Raw genomic sequence first — 15,252 nt, forward strand, 5'->3', positions numbered from 1 at the left:
GGAACGTCTCGTCAGACTTTTTTTTTTTTTATTCTGTGTGTAAAAAAACAACAAACACTGCTTTTTATACCGGCTCTCCAGAAAAGAAGCCAAGTATAGATTTAACCTGCAAGTTCCTGTTTGTTTTAAAAGAGCGACGTGAGCGGATCAGTGATCAGGAGACAGACGGAGACAGACGGAGACAGACGGAGACAGACGGAGACAGACGTCAGACGGTTAACAGGTGAAGCTTTCCCCGAGGTCACGGGACAAAAAGACAAGAGGGGAGTCTTATTTTGAAAAGTACTTCCTGTTCTTCCTGAAAAAAAAAGCGATTCTTTTAAAAGTCATCTTTCTGTAAACTCGCTGATCGAGACGTCGATCAGAAGATTGATCTGCAGCTGTTTTAAACGATCCATCGTTCTGACGGGAGAGAATTTGTGGATAGTTTTGAGTAAGTTAATTATGATAATTATCATCATGATGACATCAGAGCGACGAAGCGTGAAATCTCCATCCTTCAGGGATCAACAGTCTGAGTCTTTTCATATTTCATCAATAGTTTATGAAGAAGAACTGAAGGCAGCGGCTGAATTACACATATCAGGATCTGGTGGATTTGCATAAATTCGGTTGAAAAATCAATATTTTGATCGACTTTGTTGGCGAAACGGACTTCAAACGAAATGATATCTCGTTTTTTTTCGTTGCCTCATATTAAATGTTACAACAAGTGTGAAAGAACCAACCAGCAGGAATCCAACACACTGTGCTATACACATACATATATATATATATATATGTATATATATTTATATATATATATATTTATATATATATATTTATATATATATATATATGTATATATATATTTATATATATATATATTTATGTATATATATATTTATATATATATATATATATATATATATATGTGTATATATATATTTATATATATACATACATATATATATATATATAAATATATATATGTATATATATATATATATATATTTATATATATTTATATATATATTTATATATATATATATATATATATTTTTAATTTGGCCGTTTTGCTTGGTGAATATTAAATATATTCCAAGTAAAACAAAATAAAACATGGAAAATGTTCCGGTCCACAGAGCGTTTCCATGTCAAACTAAAAGTTTCCAAACTATCTCAAATAATACGCAAAGATTTACTATTGATTAACGAATATAAATAATAACTTTGTCTCACAATTTACCTTTCTCTGTGTTTGTTGGGGAAATGTCGGAAATTTGTTGTGTGTGTGTGTGTGTGTGTGTGTGTGTGTGTGTGTGTGTGTGTGTGTGTGTGTGTTGTCAGGACGGAGCCATCATGGCCGCCACAGGAAACCTGGAAGTTGTGAAACTACAGAATCGAAAAAAAAGAATCTGATATTGATTTTTTTCTCATATCAAGATTTATTAATTTTTTTTTTCACATATCTGCAACTTCTGCCTCCTGCAAAATGAATAGCTGCATGAAAGTATTGCTCATTAATAATAATAATAATAATAATAATAATAATAATCATGTCTTATATCCTGGTCCGTTGAGATGAACAACAGAAGCACAAATCAGATCCGATGATCTCACTTTGGCCTTATTTTAAACTCTGAGAAAAGAAAAAGACAGTTTGTGGCTCAAACCGTTCTCTGATTCGCTGGTTCATTTTATTCACTCGCAGAACGCTGAAGAAAATTAACCTTTCTAACACCAAATAATCAGCTGAGTCGGCGTCTTTCTCAATATTTATTTGTGCTTTTACAAGAAGAAGAAGAAGAAGAAGAAGAGAAGAGTACTGTTTGTTTGGGATCTTTTGTCAGCAGTCAGGTCACTGCCTCCTGTGGTGGAAGATGAAGATGAAGAGGATGTTTCTGAAAAGCCTAAAATCAACGGTTACTGATGATGATGAGGATGAGGATGATGAGGGTTTTGGGAGGAAGGGTTCTCGCTGTAACCGGGTGACGACCTCGTGTTGAAGAAGCTGCACTTTACTGACGCAGGAATAAACGGGAGCGATGATGTCGAACTGTAAATATGTTTCAGTGATAATTGTTTCAGTGTCATAAATGATAATAATAAAAAAAAAAAAAAAAAATGCTTTTCAGTGATAAATAAAAAGCACTAACTCCACCCGCCTGAGTCGGTCTGTCTTTAGATCAAGCGAACCCGTTGGTGGTGAACATCTTGTCCGGACTACTGATCCACATCGAGTGTTCTTCTGCACGAAGCTGTGAACATCTGGATTTGAGGATAAAGATGACTTCTCACCTCCTCGTTTCCTTCCCTAACCCTGAAGTGCAGCTGCCGTGTGTCCACAGATAACCTGCTTGCAGGTGTTCCTCGAGCTCCGTCAGGTTGGACCACGTGGACTCCTCCTTCACGTCTCTCCAGAGATGTTGGATGAGTCTCGGGTCCCGGTTCTTGCTGGTCCCCCTGGAGGACGATGGCGCGTCGTCTTGGCTGCGTGTTGAGGATCGAGGCTCCGTAGAGATCCTGGTTCTCTCTCAGTCTCCAGGTGCTTCTCTACAAACTGAAAGGTGTGTTTCACTGAGGAGGCGCTGCAGACGTAAAGCCTGATCGGTGATCGGTGGTTGTCCTTCTGGAGGTTTCTCCATTTAAATGACCGTAATTAGTTCTGATGTTATAGTTATGAAGGATTGGTTCAGATCGGTCTGAATTTAAATTAAAATAAAAACACAAACTGGCGACCACAGCAGCTTCATTTTAGAATATATATGAGCAACATAACCCCCCAAAAAAGGAATAAATATATAGATTTTCAGAAAGACTTTTTATTCCAGATTATCTATGAAATAGAAAAGTCCAAAAATGTTACAGGAATACCTGAACTGATTATCCAGAGAGCAACAAGTACAATATCAGCAACAAATAAACGGTTTTACAGAAATAACTGCTGAAAATATATAGTCGATTTAAATATAAGTGTAAAATATCAACATCTGTGGAAAAATAATTATAAAAATAATGAAAATATGAACAGAATCAGTGCAGTTTAAATAGTCTTACATGGAAATCATCCACCTTAAACAACAGACTTCTGATCCACAAAAGAGAAACAGAGGTTTGGTCACTTTTAAGGCTTTGACTGCAGCAGTGCTGTTTATGAATCTCTATTTCTATAGAATCTATATAATCAACACGTTGTCGGGATGTTTGTTCTGTCAACCGTCTGGTTTCACCATAAATATATAAAACAATAAAAAGACATAATAACTCCAGTCGTGTGACGTTAAAACATAAAGTGATCAGGACATGAACACTTTTTAAAAGGCACAAATATATAAATATTAATTCAGAGGGATCCTTCATGGTCCTCCTGGATTCACCGGCTCGGACCCGGTTCACGCCAGACCGTCTGACTCGGCGGGAAACAGAACCAAGCAGAACGCCGGAGCTCGTTCACATCGGGGTCCTCCGTTTCAGGATGTGGTCCGAGAGCCAGTCCAGACCCTCGACCAGACCCGACCCGCTGACGGCACAGGAGGCCTGGACGAACCACTGCAAGGACACACAGAGGGACAAAGACAAGAGAGTATAGGTTACAATCAATGACTGAATCATAACTCACTGTCTCTTTAGGTCAGTCTAAAAACACAGTTTAGACTTAGTTTAGTGTTTCCAAAACCTTTTTCTGGGGACCCAATGTTTAAGCATCCCGTGCTTTATGGTCTGTTTGACTCTAAATGGAGCATAATGTACTAAATGAACATCATGCTGTATTGAAGAAGACTGTAAACTAGAGATTGAGACCATAAACTCATGTTTACAATGTTTACTGAGGGAATAAATCAAGAGAGAAGTAGAGTCATTTTAGACTAGACTTCTATACAACCAGAGGAGTCGCCCCCTGGTGGACACTAGAGAGAATGCAGCTTTAAAGACTCTTCCACATCCGCTTCACTCGGCAGAACCGGAGTTTGCCGCCTGCATTGCATTGTGGGATTGGGTACGTATACACGCCCCGGACACCTACCGGCTGTGAGACTCCTGATAGGCTCAGAGCCTCTGTGATGTCACTGACGGACATGGCTCTGGGCAAATCCTGTTTGTTGGCTAACACCAGTAAGGCCACGCCCCTCAGCTCGTCCTCCTCCAACTGCGACATAAAAAAAAAACTATATAAATATGTTCAGACATTAACCAATCAGTGGCATCTTGTGCTGCTGCTGCTGCTTTAACCAGACAGCTGTGAACTAATCACCATCCTGTGAAGCTCGTCAGCAGCTTCTTTCATCCTCTCGGGGTCGTTGCTGTCCACCACAAATATCAGACCCTGAAGAAGAACCAGACGGACAGAATCAATCCAACCGCTTCATTAACAGACTTTTAGTGAGTCTGTCCTAGTAGTAGTAGTAGTAGTAGTAGTAGTAGTAGTAGTAGTAGTAGTAGTACCTGTGTGTTGGTGAAGTAATGTCTCCACAGAGGTCTGATGATTGTCTGACCACCAACATCCCAAACTGTGAAACTGATGTTCTTGTATTCCACTGTCTCCACATTAAAACCTGCACACACACACACACACACACACACACACACACACACACACACACACACACACACACACACACACTTTATTTAATGGTTTTGTTTTGTGTTATATTAGCGTGTGCTTTAATTTAAACACGGACCGATGGTTGGGATGGTGGTGACGACCTCAGCCAGCTTCAGTCTGTACAGCAGAGTGGTTTTACCTGCTGCATCCAGACCCACTGCAGCAACACACACACACACACACACACACACACACACACACACACACACACAAACAACAAAATGTCAGAAAATACTGAAAAATGCTCAGCAAACTTTTTCAGAGCCCAAATTGACGTCTTTAAATGTGTTAAGTGTACAAAGATCCATTTAGAACAGTATTATTTGGTGGAACTGATTCAATTTAGATATAACATAATCATATTTATTTTATTTTATTGTATTACTTATTTGTTGTGTTTTGTAAACTCATCATATCAGTCGTACATGAACGTCTTAATATGTTAAGTTTAATGCCAATTATAATGGAAGTATTCACATCCTTTACTTCAGTAAAAGTACTAATACCACACTCTGAAAATACTCTGTTACTAGTAGAAGTGCTGCGATGAAAACGTTTGTAGTTTTAAATGTTCAAGAAAATGTAATGAAATGAAAAGTGTTTGCATGAAAACAGGTGATTTATGTGGATGAATAGTTTTCTGTCAATCGACTAATTGATTAATCGACTAATCATTAACAAAACACCATATTCTATAAACTCATCATATGTCTGGTGTGTAAAATAAACAAATAAAGTAAAGTAAGAAGTAACTAAAGCTGTTAAATAATTGTACATATCACGTCAGGCACAAACCTATTAAAAATAATAAGGGAAGAAAGTCAAATAAAACAACGCACACAAGAAACAATTACATTAAAATAAGATGAAAATTAAGAATAATATGACCAATAATAAAAATTATACAAAACTAATTGAACATTTTAAAATAAATGAATAAGGACACCTTTGACATCAGGGTGTTTTATCAACTGTTTTTGTAATATTATAAGAACATATGTATTTTTTAATTTTGTTGTAAGGGCAAGAAAAAAGTACAACTACCTCCACTATAATAATAATAATGATAATAATAATAATAATAATAATAATAATAATAAGAAGAAGATCAATAGTAAGAAGAAGATAAAATAATAACAATTAATAATAACAATAAAAAACAATACTAATGAGAAGAACATCGATAAGAAGATTAATAATAATAATAATAATAATATAATAAAATAATAATCTCACCCATTAAAATCCTGACCGGTGTCTTGGAGATGAACCTGGAGAAGATGTGTGAGATGATGACGCCCATTGTCCCGCTCGTTGTGTCTCTGTCGGTGTTTGTGTCAGTGAGAGTGTGTGTGTGTCTGGTTTTATAGAGCAGCGGTGTGTGTGTGTGTGTGTGTGTGTGTGTGTGTGTGTGTGTTATCCACGGTGTCATCCCGGCTGCTGTCAGCTCGGTACACGCTGGCAGCGGCTGCAACACAGCTGTTATGACAACACATCGGGAAACCCCTACTTCCGCGCGCCTTCAAAATAAATGCTTGTTGAATCTCCTCTGACGTGACTGGGTGACATGTCCCTTCATTATTCACACACACACACACACACACACACACACACACACACTGTAGTTTATTTTTGACTCAATCCCACATGCAAATGTGGATTCATCCGCAGCTGAAAATAGTCCCCAACAAATGCACCATTTCCTCCTGTTTGATTGACGTTCATTAAAAACCACAGTGACCAGCTGTTTTAAGAAGATACTGAGCACTTTAAAAAAAATTAATCTATACATGAGTGTTTTCTTTCTAAGTGCATCACTGTACTACATAGTATAATACTTTTACTTTTCCCTTTTTTTCTACTACAATTCTTTTGTTTGCAATATAAGTTATTGTGACTGCTATATGAATAAGGAAACATATTATCCCCAAATTGGACAAAAACTAACAAATTAAATAAAGTAATATGTTGATAAGATTAGATATGCAATATAATAGCATCAATGATAATTATAGAAACAAATAAACAAAGAAGAGTTGCTGCCTTCATGTCAGAGTCAGTAAATACTGAATTTAGTTTTGGTCTGAAACAGTGTTGAACTATTGTTTGAGTTTTATTTTGAAAGCGTGACCGTGGTTCCTGCAGCGCGGCCGGAAGTGTTGCTCTGTCTCGTCCTCTTGTTGTTGTTGGCAGAAGTGACTCAGTCCGTCTTCTGTCCGTGTGTCCGTGTTCACCTGTCTCAGTGGGCGGGACCGTCTTTGTCAACAAGTTCCCCCCTGAGAGCCATTATTATTAATATAAGTAGTCCCTTTAAATTGTATTATATTAATAATAATGTTTATGATTGTATCTTATATGTTTTATGTTTTTTTATGTATATTTTTGTCTCTTTTCTTTTACCTTTGAAGCTCAGTGAATCTACTCCTGTCGTATGAAATGTGCTGTATAGATAAAAAGCATTTATTTCATTGTTATCAAGTGAGAGTCGTAGCTTCTCCTTCTGGGAGCAAAACAGGAAGTGGTGTGACGTCATTACCCAGGTGCGCTGTCCGTTTGTTTCCTGTTTCCAGACGACGGTCAACAATGTTTTTTTTCAACCATGGAGATGTTTTGCCCCAAAACAAATTTTTGTGCATAAACATAATCACATTTTAAATGAAACGTTTGACATTTCCAATCCAGATTTATTCATAAAGCACATTTAAAAACAACACATAAAACAACACAATAAACACATAAAGACCAGGTTAATAGTCAAAAGGACCATAAAATAATGAAATAAACAAAGCACCTCTTCTAGTGAAGTAAAAAGCAGAGGAATCAAACTATTTAAAAACAGTGTTTGGACATTTTTAAGGGATAAGCTTTCTAAAGATGAAGCAGCCCGTTAGCTTAGCTTAGCACAAAGACTGGAAACAGAGGGGAACAGCTAGCCTCGCTGTGTCCAACCTCACAAAATCAGGTTATCAACAGTAAACAACAGTTTAAATCTCTTATTAGTACAAAAACAACTGTAAAACAAGCCGACAGTAACTGGTTAATGCATAGCTGGATACAGACTCTTAGCCATCGCTGTGCCAGATTTATTATTAATTTGTAACTTTTGTTTGAAGGCCGCGGACACACGACGTCGTCCTGCTGATCCGTTGTGCGTCACAGCAACAAGCTGCATGTTTGATCAGATTATCACACACTCTGTCCCGGCCGATGCAAACCTGTGACATGAGGCTTTTTAAGGAACCGGGAGACTTATTGACACAGCGAGTTGTTGATACGCTGTTAACCTTTGGTCTGGTTTGCAGCGGTTTGTATATTGTGTGTGGTTTCTGTCAGTGAAAAGAGAAGTACACACACACACACACACACACACATACACACACACACACACACACACACACACACACAGCGCCGAAAACAGGATGTCATTAACTCAAACCTCCACAACAAAGTGTCTGTGAGTTTTATCATCCTATGTTTCTCACAGAGGACGTGAAACCTGTCCACACAGACTGTGGTGCGTTTGTGGTTCAGGGAAATCACAGCAGAGTGAGACATCCTCACGTGGTCCGTCATCCTGGACGGGCTGGTTTGCTCCACGTAGATCATAACAACAGTGATTGTGCAACAGTCTCTGGTTCACTGGAGGATCGTTTTGTTCGTTAAAGCTGAAGTCAGACAAATGTAGTGGAGGACAAAGTATACTCTCTGGGATGTAGTGGCATAAAGTAGTTGCATGCAATTAAAATACTCAAATACTTTAGTACATCACTTGAGTAAATGTACTTAGTTACATTCCACTAACTGTTGTAAGTTAACTACCGACACAAATGATGCTGCGGCTTCTTCATAATAAAAGCACTGAGCGGAGGCGCTTTTATTTTGAAGCAGTCCAGCGGCTTCACAGAACCTATGACCTGGAGGGTCTGAGGGGGTCAAAGGTCAAACACAGCCGGTGGGATTGATAAATAATAAAATCAATACACCCTTCTCCTACATACAGTAGAGGGAGAAGTACTCAGATATTTTACTTAAGTGAAAGTAGCAATACTACAGTGTAGATACTTAAAGTACAAAAAGTAAAAGAACTACTTTTTGGCCCATTTAAGACAAAATGTATGTTTATATAATTTAATTATTGGATAATCTGATAATCCAATATGTTTTATTATTAGATTACAATATGATAATAATAATAATAATAATAATAATAACATGTTATCAATAAATACATAATACATTTAAATGCATTTTTATAAATAAATAAATGTATTATATTATTATTGCATTACTATAATAATATAATATATTATTGGATTACATTTATTGATACATTCGACTGCACTGTTTATTTCTGTAATGTTGCAGCTGGTAAAGGACATTTTAATAACTGTATATATATATTAACTTAATACATAATTTACTTGTTGATCATATTTTGTATTCATAATCTGAATTTGCTTAATAACTAAAGTTATCAAATGCATGTCTGAGGAGGGAGGACAGAGGACAGAGGACAGAGGACCAAAGGGGCGTTTCTGTCTGCAGAAATGAAACTTAGCTCCTGACGTCTGAAGCAGGAAATGAAAGTGTTCAAAAGGGGACGACACACAGATAAGAAGCGCGTCCTCACCGCGAGGACACAGAGACACAGAGACGCTTCACTGCAGACACCGGGACCAGGATGAAGATGAAGATGAAGATGAAGAGCAGCTCGCTTCACCTTCCCATTGTGATGGTGGTGATGTCAGCTTTGGCTGTCACAGCTACGACATGGCCAACAACAGGTACCAACGCACACACACACACACACACACACACACACACACACACACACACACACACACACACACACACACACACACATGGGGACATTACATTGTTTGACATTTATTCCCTGGAGACTTACCAGAACCACAACCAAGCTAATCCTGACACTTACACTCACCTTAAGCCAAGTCGTCACCCTAAAATGTCATGCATTATGTAAGAAGGATCTGCATTTTGTCCCCATAAGGGAGGTAAGTCCCCACAATGCGACTGTGTTAACATATGTATGTCCTCACAAGATGGGTAAAACACACACACACACACACACACACAGTTGAATTAATTCCGTTTTTTTTTACTGTTGGACATGTTGCACAGTGAGTTTCTCTGAATAAAGGTGTCGTCTGTTTGATTTAGTTTTGTTTGTATAACTTGCATTTAAGTTATTTGAGATATTTTAAAAATGTGTGTGTGCGTATGTCAGTGTGTGTGTGTGTGTGTGTGTGTTGGGAGAGAAACCACAGGAATCAAACGCTGGTCCAGGTTCAGCATCAAACCACAAACTTCCTTGTTTCTCTGTTTTGTCTCGGTGAGGCCGAAGCTGTGACCCAGTTCTACCCTGAGCTCTCAGCACCTTCTCATATGTCATTTAAAGGGACAGTGTGGCGCATTTAGCGGGATCTACTGGCAGCAATTGATTATGATATCGATAACTTTGTTTCCTTTAGTGTATAATCACCTGCAAATAAAGGCTGTTGTGTTTTCGTGAGATTAGAACGATCAGTTTGTTTCTACAGTAGCCCAGAACGGACAAACCAAGTACTTCATATAGGGCTGTTTGTGTGTTTGTGTGTTTGTGTTTTTGTGTTTTTGTGTTTTTGTGTTTTTGTGTTTTTGTGTTTTTGTGTGTGCGACCATGATTCTTCTCCCTAAACACTTGGCACAATACAGTAGTTTCAGTTGGTTGCAATCTGCAACCTCACCACTAGATTTCACCAGATCCTGCGTAGTGGACCTTTAAATAATTTAATTCATATGTATTAAATTAATTTAATTAATAGTGTTTTCACCCTGGAAATAAATTGTATGCTTTTTTATTATTATTTTATATATTTTTCCCATTAAAACAAAAAAAAGACCAAAATCAACAATGAATGTTTCCTCCTAACCCCTGTGTGTTGCCTGTGTGTTGCCTGTGTGTTGCCTGTGTGTTGCCTGTGTGTTGCCTGTGTGTTGCCTCCCTGCTCGGGTTGCTCTGCTGTTGTTGCTTCCTCGTCAGACCTGTTGGACGGTAATCAGCGACATGAGACACACCCGGGACCGGAATCCCTGGGAACTGACATGTTCCTTTGTCAAACATCGTTGTTTGTTAGTTATGTGACGAATAAATCATTGTTGACTTTTCGTTTTACACGGGGAATGAACAGCCGTCACCTGGGTTAAAGAGCGGTGTTTGTTGGAACCATCCACTTTTGGCGTCTTTATACTTCCTGGTTCATGATTACGTGGGTAACTCCAAAAAAATATTTTGTGGGATATCTACAAATGACAGGTCATTATTCTCTCATAGGTACACCCTAAAAAAAAGTGACCGATGGTTACCTAAAAAAATGATGGCAACAAAGTGACACATAATATAATTGATTAAGTTTCAAGCACTAAAAATGACGAAAAAGTTTTTAATAAATTAACTACATTTTGAACAATAAGAAGGAAAGAAAAACAAGGAGAGCTGATTCATATTTTCATCAAAAGTAATTTGTATTTACTGAATATCTGGGTGAAATTGATTTGGATTCATTTAATTGAATACATTTTATTAACTCAATTCAACACATTCCCATTGCTATTCGATACGTACATTAATTATTTGTATCACAAGACTTTAAATCTCTTCAATACTATTGAATATCACTTTTTTGCCATCATTTTTCTATGTCTAATCCCAATGTGTAAAACTCATCAAACAAAACTAAGTAGAGTGTAATTATGAAATTATTAAAATGTGATGAATTCAGCTCGCTTTAATTCCAAACTGTACATAGTCTTTTTATTATGTAAAGGTTTCTATTATTTATTATTTATTAGGAGATTTAATATAATTTGTGTGCTTTCTTTTCCTCTTTCTTCCTCTAGGAACACCTGGACTAAGTTTAAACGGGAAGATGTTCACTTTGTCTAGTAATGGGATATCCTTCTATCCACCCTATTATTACTCTTCCTCTTCAACCCGTTCCTACTACACCACCCGTCCCACCCGTCAGTGGACCACCACCCCCCGTCAGTGGACCACCACCACTCGTCACTGGACCACCACCACCCGTCCCACCACCCGTCCCACCACCCGTCCCACCACCCGTTCCACCACCCGTTCCACCACCTATCCCTGGACCACAGCACCTACGACTAGAGGTGAGTACATTCACAAACCACGTAACTAAACACAAACATGTATCGGGTTATGAAAACCAAAATGTTACTTTAATGGACATGTTTCATGTTGTCCTGATAAGAAGTGATGGTTTTATATTAATCTGTTTACATGCTTGTTTGTTTAGGATGTTTTTCATTACGTTTTGCAGATTGAAGCAGCATTAAGTGATTTCAGACCACAAGGGGGGGAGACAGACTTACAGAGTAATTTAAAACTAAATCATCGTATTTCTTATACTATAATTTTTTTGTCATACTGTCAGTTTATTCTGATTCAATGCTATTTTTTTTACACAGAAAATTCATTAATTCTGTCCTTCAGACCCAAAAACCTGTAAAATAATAAGCTGGCTAATATGACTTTATTCGTTTCCCATTTTTTTTTCCCACCAAAATGAATTTGATGTCAAGCAAATATGTTAAAAGACAAAACTACACAATTAGCAAGGCATTGTTATAAGTATTTAAAGATACAGGTTATCTGCTACAGCCCCAAGTTATCAGCACCAGAGATCTAAGTTGATGTTTCATGTCTCTGTCATTGTTTTGTGTGTCTTTGTGGTTGTTTTGTCTCTTTTGTAGTCTTTTCGTATGTCTTTGTGGTTGTTTCGTGTCTTGTTGTATTCATTTTGTGTGTCTTTGTTGTTGTTTTGTCTCTTTTGTAGTCCTTTCGTGTGTCTTTGTTGTTGTTTTGTCTCTTTTGTAGTCCTTTTGTGTGTCTTTGTGGTTGTTTTGTGCCTTGTTGTAGTCGTTTTATGGGTCTTTGTGATTGTTTTTTTTGTCTCTTTGTGGTCATTTTGTGTCTCTTTGTAGTCCTTTTGTGTATCCGTGTCTCTTTGTGGTTGCTTTATGTCGGCAGGAAGCTAATCAAAGCTAACTGAAGGAAACATTTTGTATCAACATAACAATAAAACATTCATATTTAAATATTAATCCAAAAAAAAAGCTCTCTGCATATTGAACATATCTGCAAAACTTAGTTCTATTTCTATTGACTGCACTATTTACTTTCGTCTGTTTCTTTTTGAATTCATGCACTACAACAACAAACTGTCAATCAACACTGCCCATGTGACTCCTGCAGGTGTGTCTGTGTGTCTGCGTTACCTGTCCGAAAACGTCTACTTCACACTCGGTCCATCCAGAGCCCCTCTGCAGTTTAGTGGTGGTTATGCTGGGTCGTATGTGCTGACCTTTTATGGTTACTACCAGATGACCTTTCAACCTAACATATTATTCTGGCCAAACATTGGACCGGACATCTGGAACAGAGTCTGCTTCACTGTGGACTCCATGAAGAATGTGGCCCAGATGTTTAGTGGCGCAAACATCAGCACCAGGAAGTTGCTGACCCGTCAGGTGAGAACAAAGCAGCACATACTGGAGCAAAGTTGACTTGTTTTGCATGTGTGTAGCTTCAGCCCGTAGACTGTAAATAAGAAGTGGAGGTAGTCGTCGTGACGTCACCCATTGGTTCGTGAACTGCAGTTTTGAAGCCTCGAGTTCGGCATTTCTGCGGTCGCCATCTTGTTTTTTTGCAACTAGTGAAAGGAAGTGACCATATATGGACTGCAGAGGAGTGATGCCGTGGTAGAGCAACCTGTCAATCACAGTGTAGCCCCGCCCTAAAGCATCCCCTGCTTTATGGTCTGTTTGACTCTAAATGGAGCATAATGTACTAAATGAACATCATGCTGTATTGAAGAAGACTGGAAACTAGAGATTGAGACCATAATAAATCAAGAGAGAAGTAGAGTCATTTTAGACTAGACTTCTATACAACCAGAGGAGTCGCCCCCTGGTGGACACTAGAGAGAATGCAAGTTTCAGTAATTCTTACATCAACAAGTTATTTTTCAGTCCCCTTTGATGGTGAGCAATTGTTTTTGTTGGTGCGTTCATGGGTAAAGTCAGAGGGATCGGAAAATATAGACTGTAATAAAAACAATTTAGTTTTGTCAAGTGCATGATGCAACATATCTACCGGACCGACAAATACTGCAATAAAGTGAGTGAAAACTGTATCTCATTAAACGTAATAAACCACAATATATTTTTATCGCGACACTACTTAGTTGTAAGTATCGTAATGATGTCCTGGAGTCCCACCCTATCAGACAACACGTCCCGTTGTGTTAGATTTGTCGAAGCAAAAACAATAAAAAACAACGATGACAATAATAATATCGGACAAACTCTTGTTGGATTTTGTCCGCAGTCATCTTTAATCTTCATGATTGTCTCTAATATTATGTCTTCTATTTGTGTGTGTGTGTGTGTGTGTTCAGTTCGACTGGTCACGTGAGCCTGTGATACAATTTTCAGGTTTTGACGGTCAGGTGACAGACGTCCAGATTTGGGATTATCCTCTCAGCTACAGAGAAGTCTTCAACTACATGACCAGCGGCGCTTACGCGTAAGTGTGTGTGTGTGTGTGTGTGTGTGTTTTGAAATATGTGAGCTTTCTCTATATAGCTTGTTTTTCATCACATGACTATTATGACGCGCAGAATTCAGATGGAGGGCAGGAAGTGAAGTGATCTGCAGAGAACCTAGAGGACTAGCACTGAAAACCACAATGTTATGTTATCATTAAATGTCCTGTCATATATTATTATTATTTCTAAGAATTTGAAACCATGAACTTCGATGTCGTAGTTGTTGTTATTTTATCGTTATTATTATATTCATGTTTTTTTATGAACTTGTTATAAATCCACCACGTGTTTGGTTGTTTTTAGGCCATACCGAGGCTCCGCCCTCTCCTGGTCCTACATCAGCTACTCCCTCAGAGGACAATCCCTATTGGAGGACACCTATGAGGTGCAGGGGAGACGGCCAATCAGCAGCAGGGGAAGGAAAGGGCGTCGACCAAAGGGAGGGAAGAAGACCAGGAAGTTTTACAACTTCGAGGGGAATAAGAACGAGCAGCTTTAATGAAACACACGGTGTACGAAAAGCTGTGTCCTCTGTTAATGAAGAATTCACAATAATCAATCAAGCAACGATTAATCATTAATGAAATTCAAACTACTACTGATTACTGATTTTGTATTAAAGTACGTGATGACATTATTATGACAAACTCGTCTCAGTAACGAACCCTGTATGATGATTCTTTAAATTGAATAGACACGCTTCACTTGATGTTCTCGTTTCGCTTGTATTTGCTTCCTTCATGTTTCACGTTATAATAAAACAATAAAGAGGTGGCTGACACAATATCGTTACCGATTGAACATTTTATTTAAGAAGCCGCTGGGAGGTCAGAGCCCGCTGTGTCATCGAGGAACAGTTCACCATTTGGGTAAAAATAAAATATTATTTTATTTTGATTTACCTGTTATTAGTTTTTATTTTTTTATTTTTTTACACTAAATTACTACATTATATTTCTTAAAAAAACTAATACCCAGACTTTGCTCTAAAAGCATTTTAAACACGTTTACATTTTAAAACCGCTTGAC

At 37.9% G+C, this 15,252-nt stretch overlaps 3 protein-coding genes across 3 annotated transcripts in view; 2 read left to right on the forward strand and 1 right to left on the reverse strand.

Annotated features, from left to right (window-relative positions):
* Positions 1-753, forward strand: part of appl1 (adaptor protein, phosphotyrosine interaction, PH domain and leucine zipper containing 1) — a 9,934-nt gene extending 9,181 nt beyond the window's left edge. Inside the window, exon 22 of the mRNA XM_068722217.1 lies at positions 1-753. This exon is cut by the window's left edge and continues 357 nt beyond it. The gene's annotated coding sequence lies outside the window, so the exon portion shown is untranslated.
* A 2,086-nt stretch (positions 754-2,839) lies between these two features.
* On the reverse strand, positions 2,840-5,996 carry LOC137880701 (ADP-ribosylation factor 4-like). Its single transcript, XM_068722208.1, has 6 exons — positions 5,822-5,996; positions 4,662-4,742; positions 4,426-4,535; positions 4,235-4,306; positions 4,007-4,129; positions 2,840-3,531 (listed from the first exon to the last, which is right to left on the reverse strand). Exons 1-6 carry the CDS (start codon positions 5,886-5,888, stop codon positions 3,433-3,435), a joined length of 552 nt encoding a protein of 183 aa, XP_068578309.1. The 5' UTR covers positions 5,889-5,996; the 3' UTR covers positions 2,840-3,432.
* Positions 5,997-9,177: 3,181 nt separating this feature from the next.
* LOC137880771 (uncharacterized) lies at positions 9,178-15,007 on the forward strand. The gene is made up of 5 exons (XM_068722298.1): positions 9,178-9,369; positions 11,489-11,764; positions 12,870-13,144; positions 14,074-14,201; positions 14,527-15,007. The coding sequence occupies exons 1-5, from the start codon at positions 9,267-9,269 to the stop codon at positions 14,720-14,722; spliced, it is 978 nt and encodes a 325-aa protein (XP_068578399.1). The 5' UTR covers positions 9,178-9,266; the 3' UTR covers positions 14,723-15,007.
* Positions 15,008-15,252: the final 245 nt, after the last annotated feature.

This window comes from Cebidichthys violaceus, unplaced genomic scaffold, assembly GCF_023349555.1.
Source record: "Cebidichthys violaceus isolate CVI_PGR_0920_01 unplaced genomic scaffold, fCebVio1.0.p SCAF_29, whole genome shotgun sequence".
Taxonomy (NCBI): Eukaryota; Metazoa; Chordata; class Actinopteri; order Perciformes; family Stichaeidae; genus Cebidichthys; species Cebidichthys violaceus.

Excerpts from the sequence above, each read along its gene's own strand:
- LOC137880701 (XM_068722208.1), bottom strand. The coding sequence starts at position 5,888 with ATGGGCGTCATCATCTCACACATCTTCTCCAGGTTCATCTCCAAGACA. Across the intron at positions 4,743-5,821 it reads ACCGGTCAGGATTTTAATGG|TGGGTCTGGATGCAGCAGGT; the intron begins GTGAGATTATTA and ends GTGTTGCTGCAG. Across the intron at positions 4,307-4,425 it reads ATTACTTCACCAACACACAG|GGTCTGATATTTGTGGTGGA; the intron begins GTACTACTACTA and ends GTTCTTCTTCAG.
- LOC137880771 (XM_068722298.1), top strand. The coding sequence starts at position 9,267 with ATGAAGATGAAGATGAAGATGAAGAGCAGCTCGCTTCACCTTCCCATT. Across the intron at positions 9,370-11,488 it reads TACGACATGGCCAACAACAG|GAACACCTGGACTAAGTTTA; the intron begins GTACCAACGCAC and ends TTCTTCCTCTAG. Across the intron at positions 14,202-14,526 it reads ATGACCAGCGGCGCTTACGC|GCCATACCGAGGCTCCGCCC; the intron begins GTAAGTGTGTGT and ends GGTTGTTTTTAG.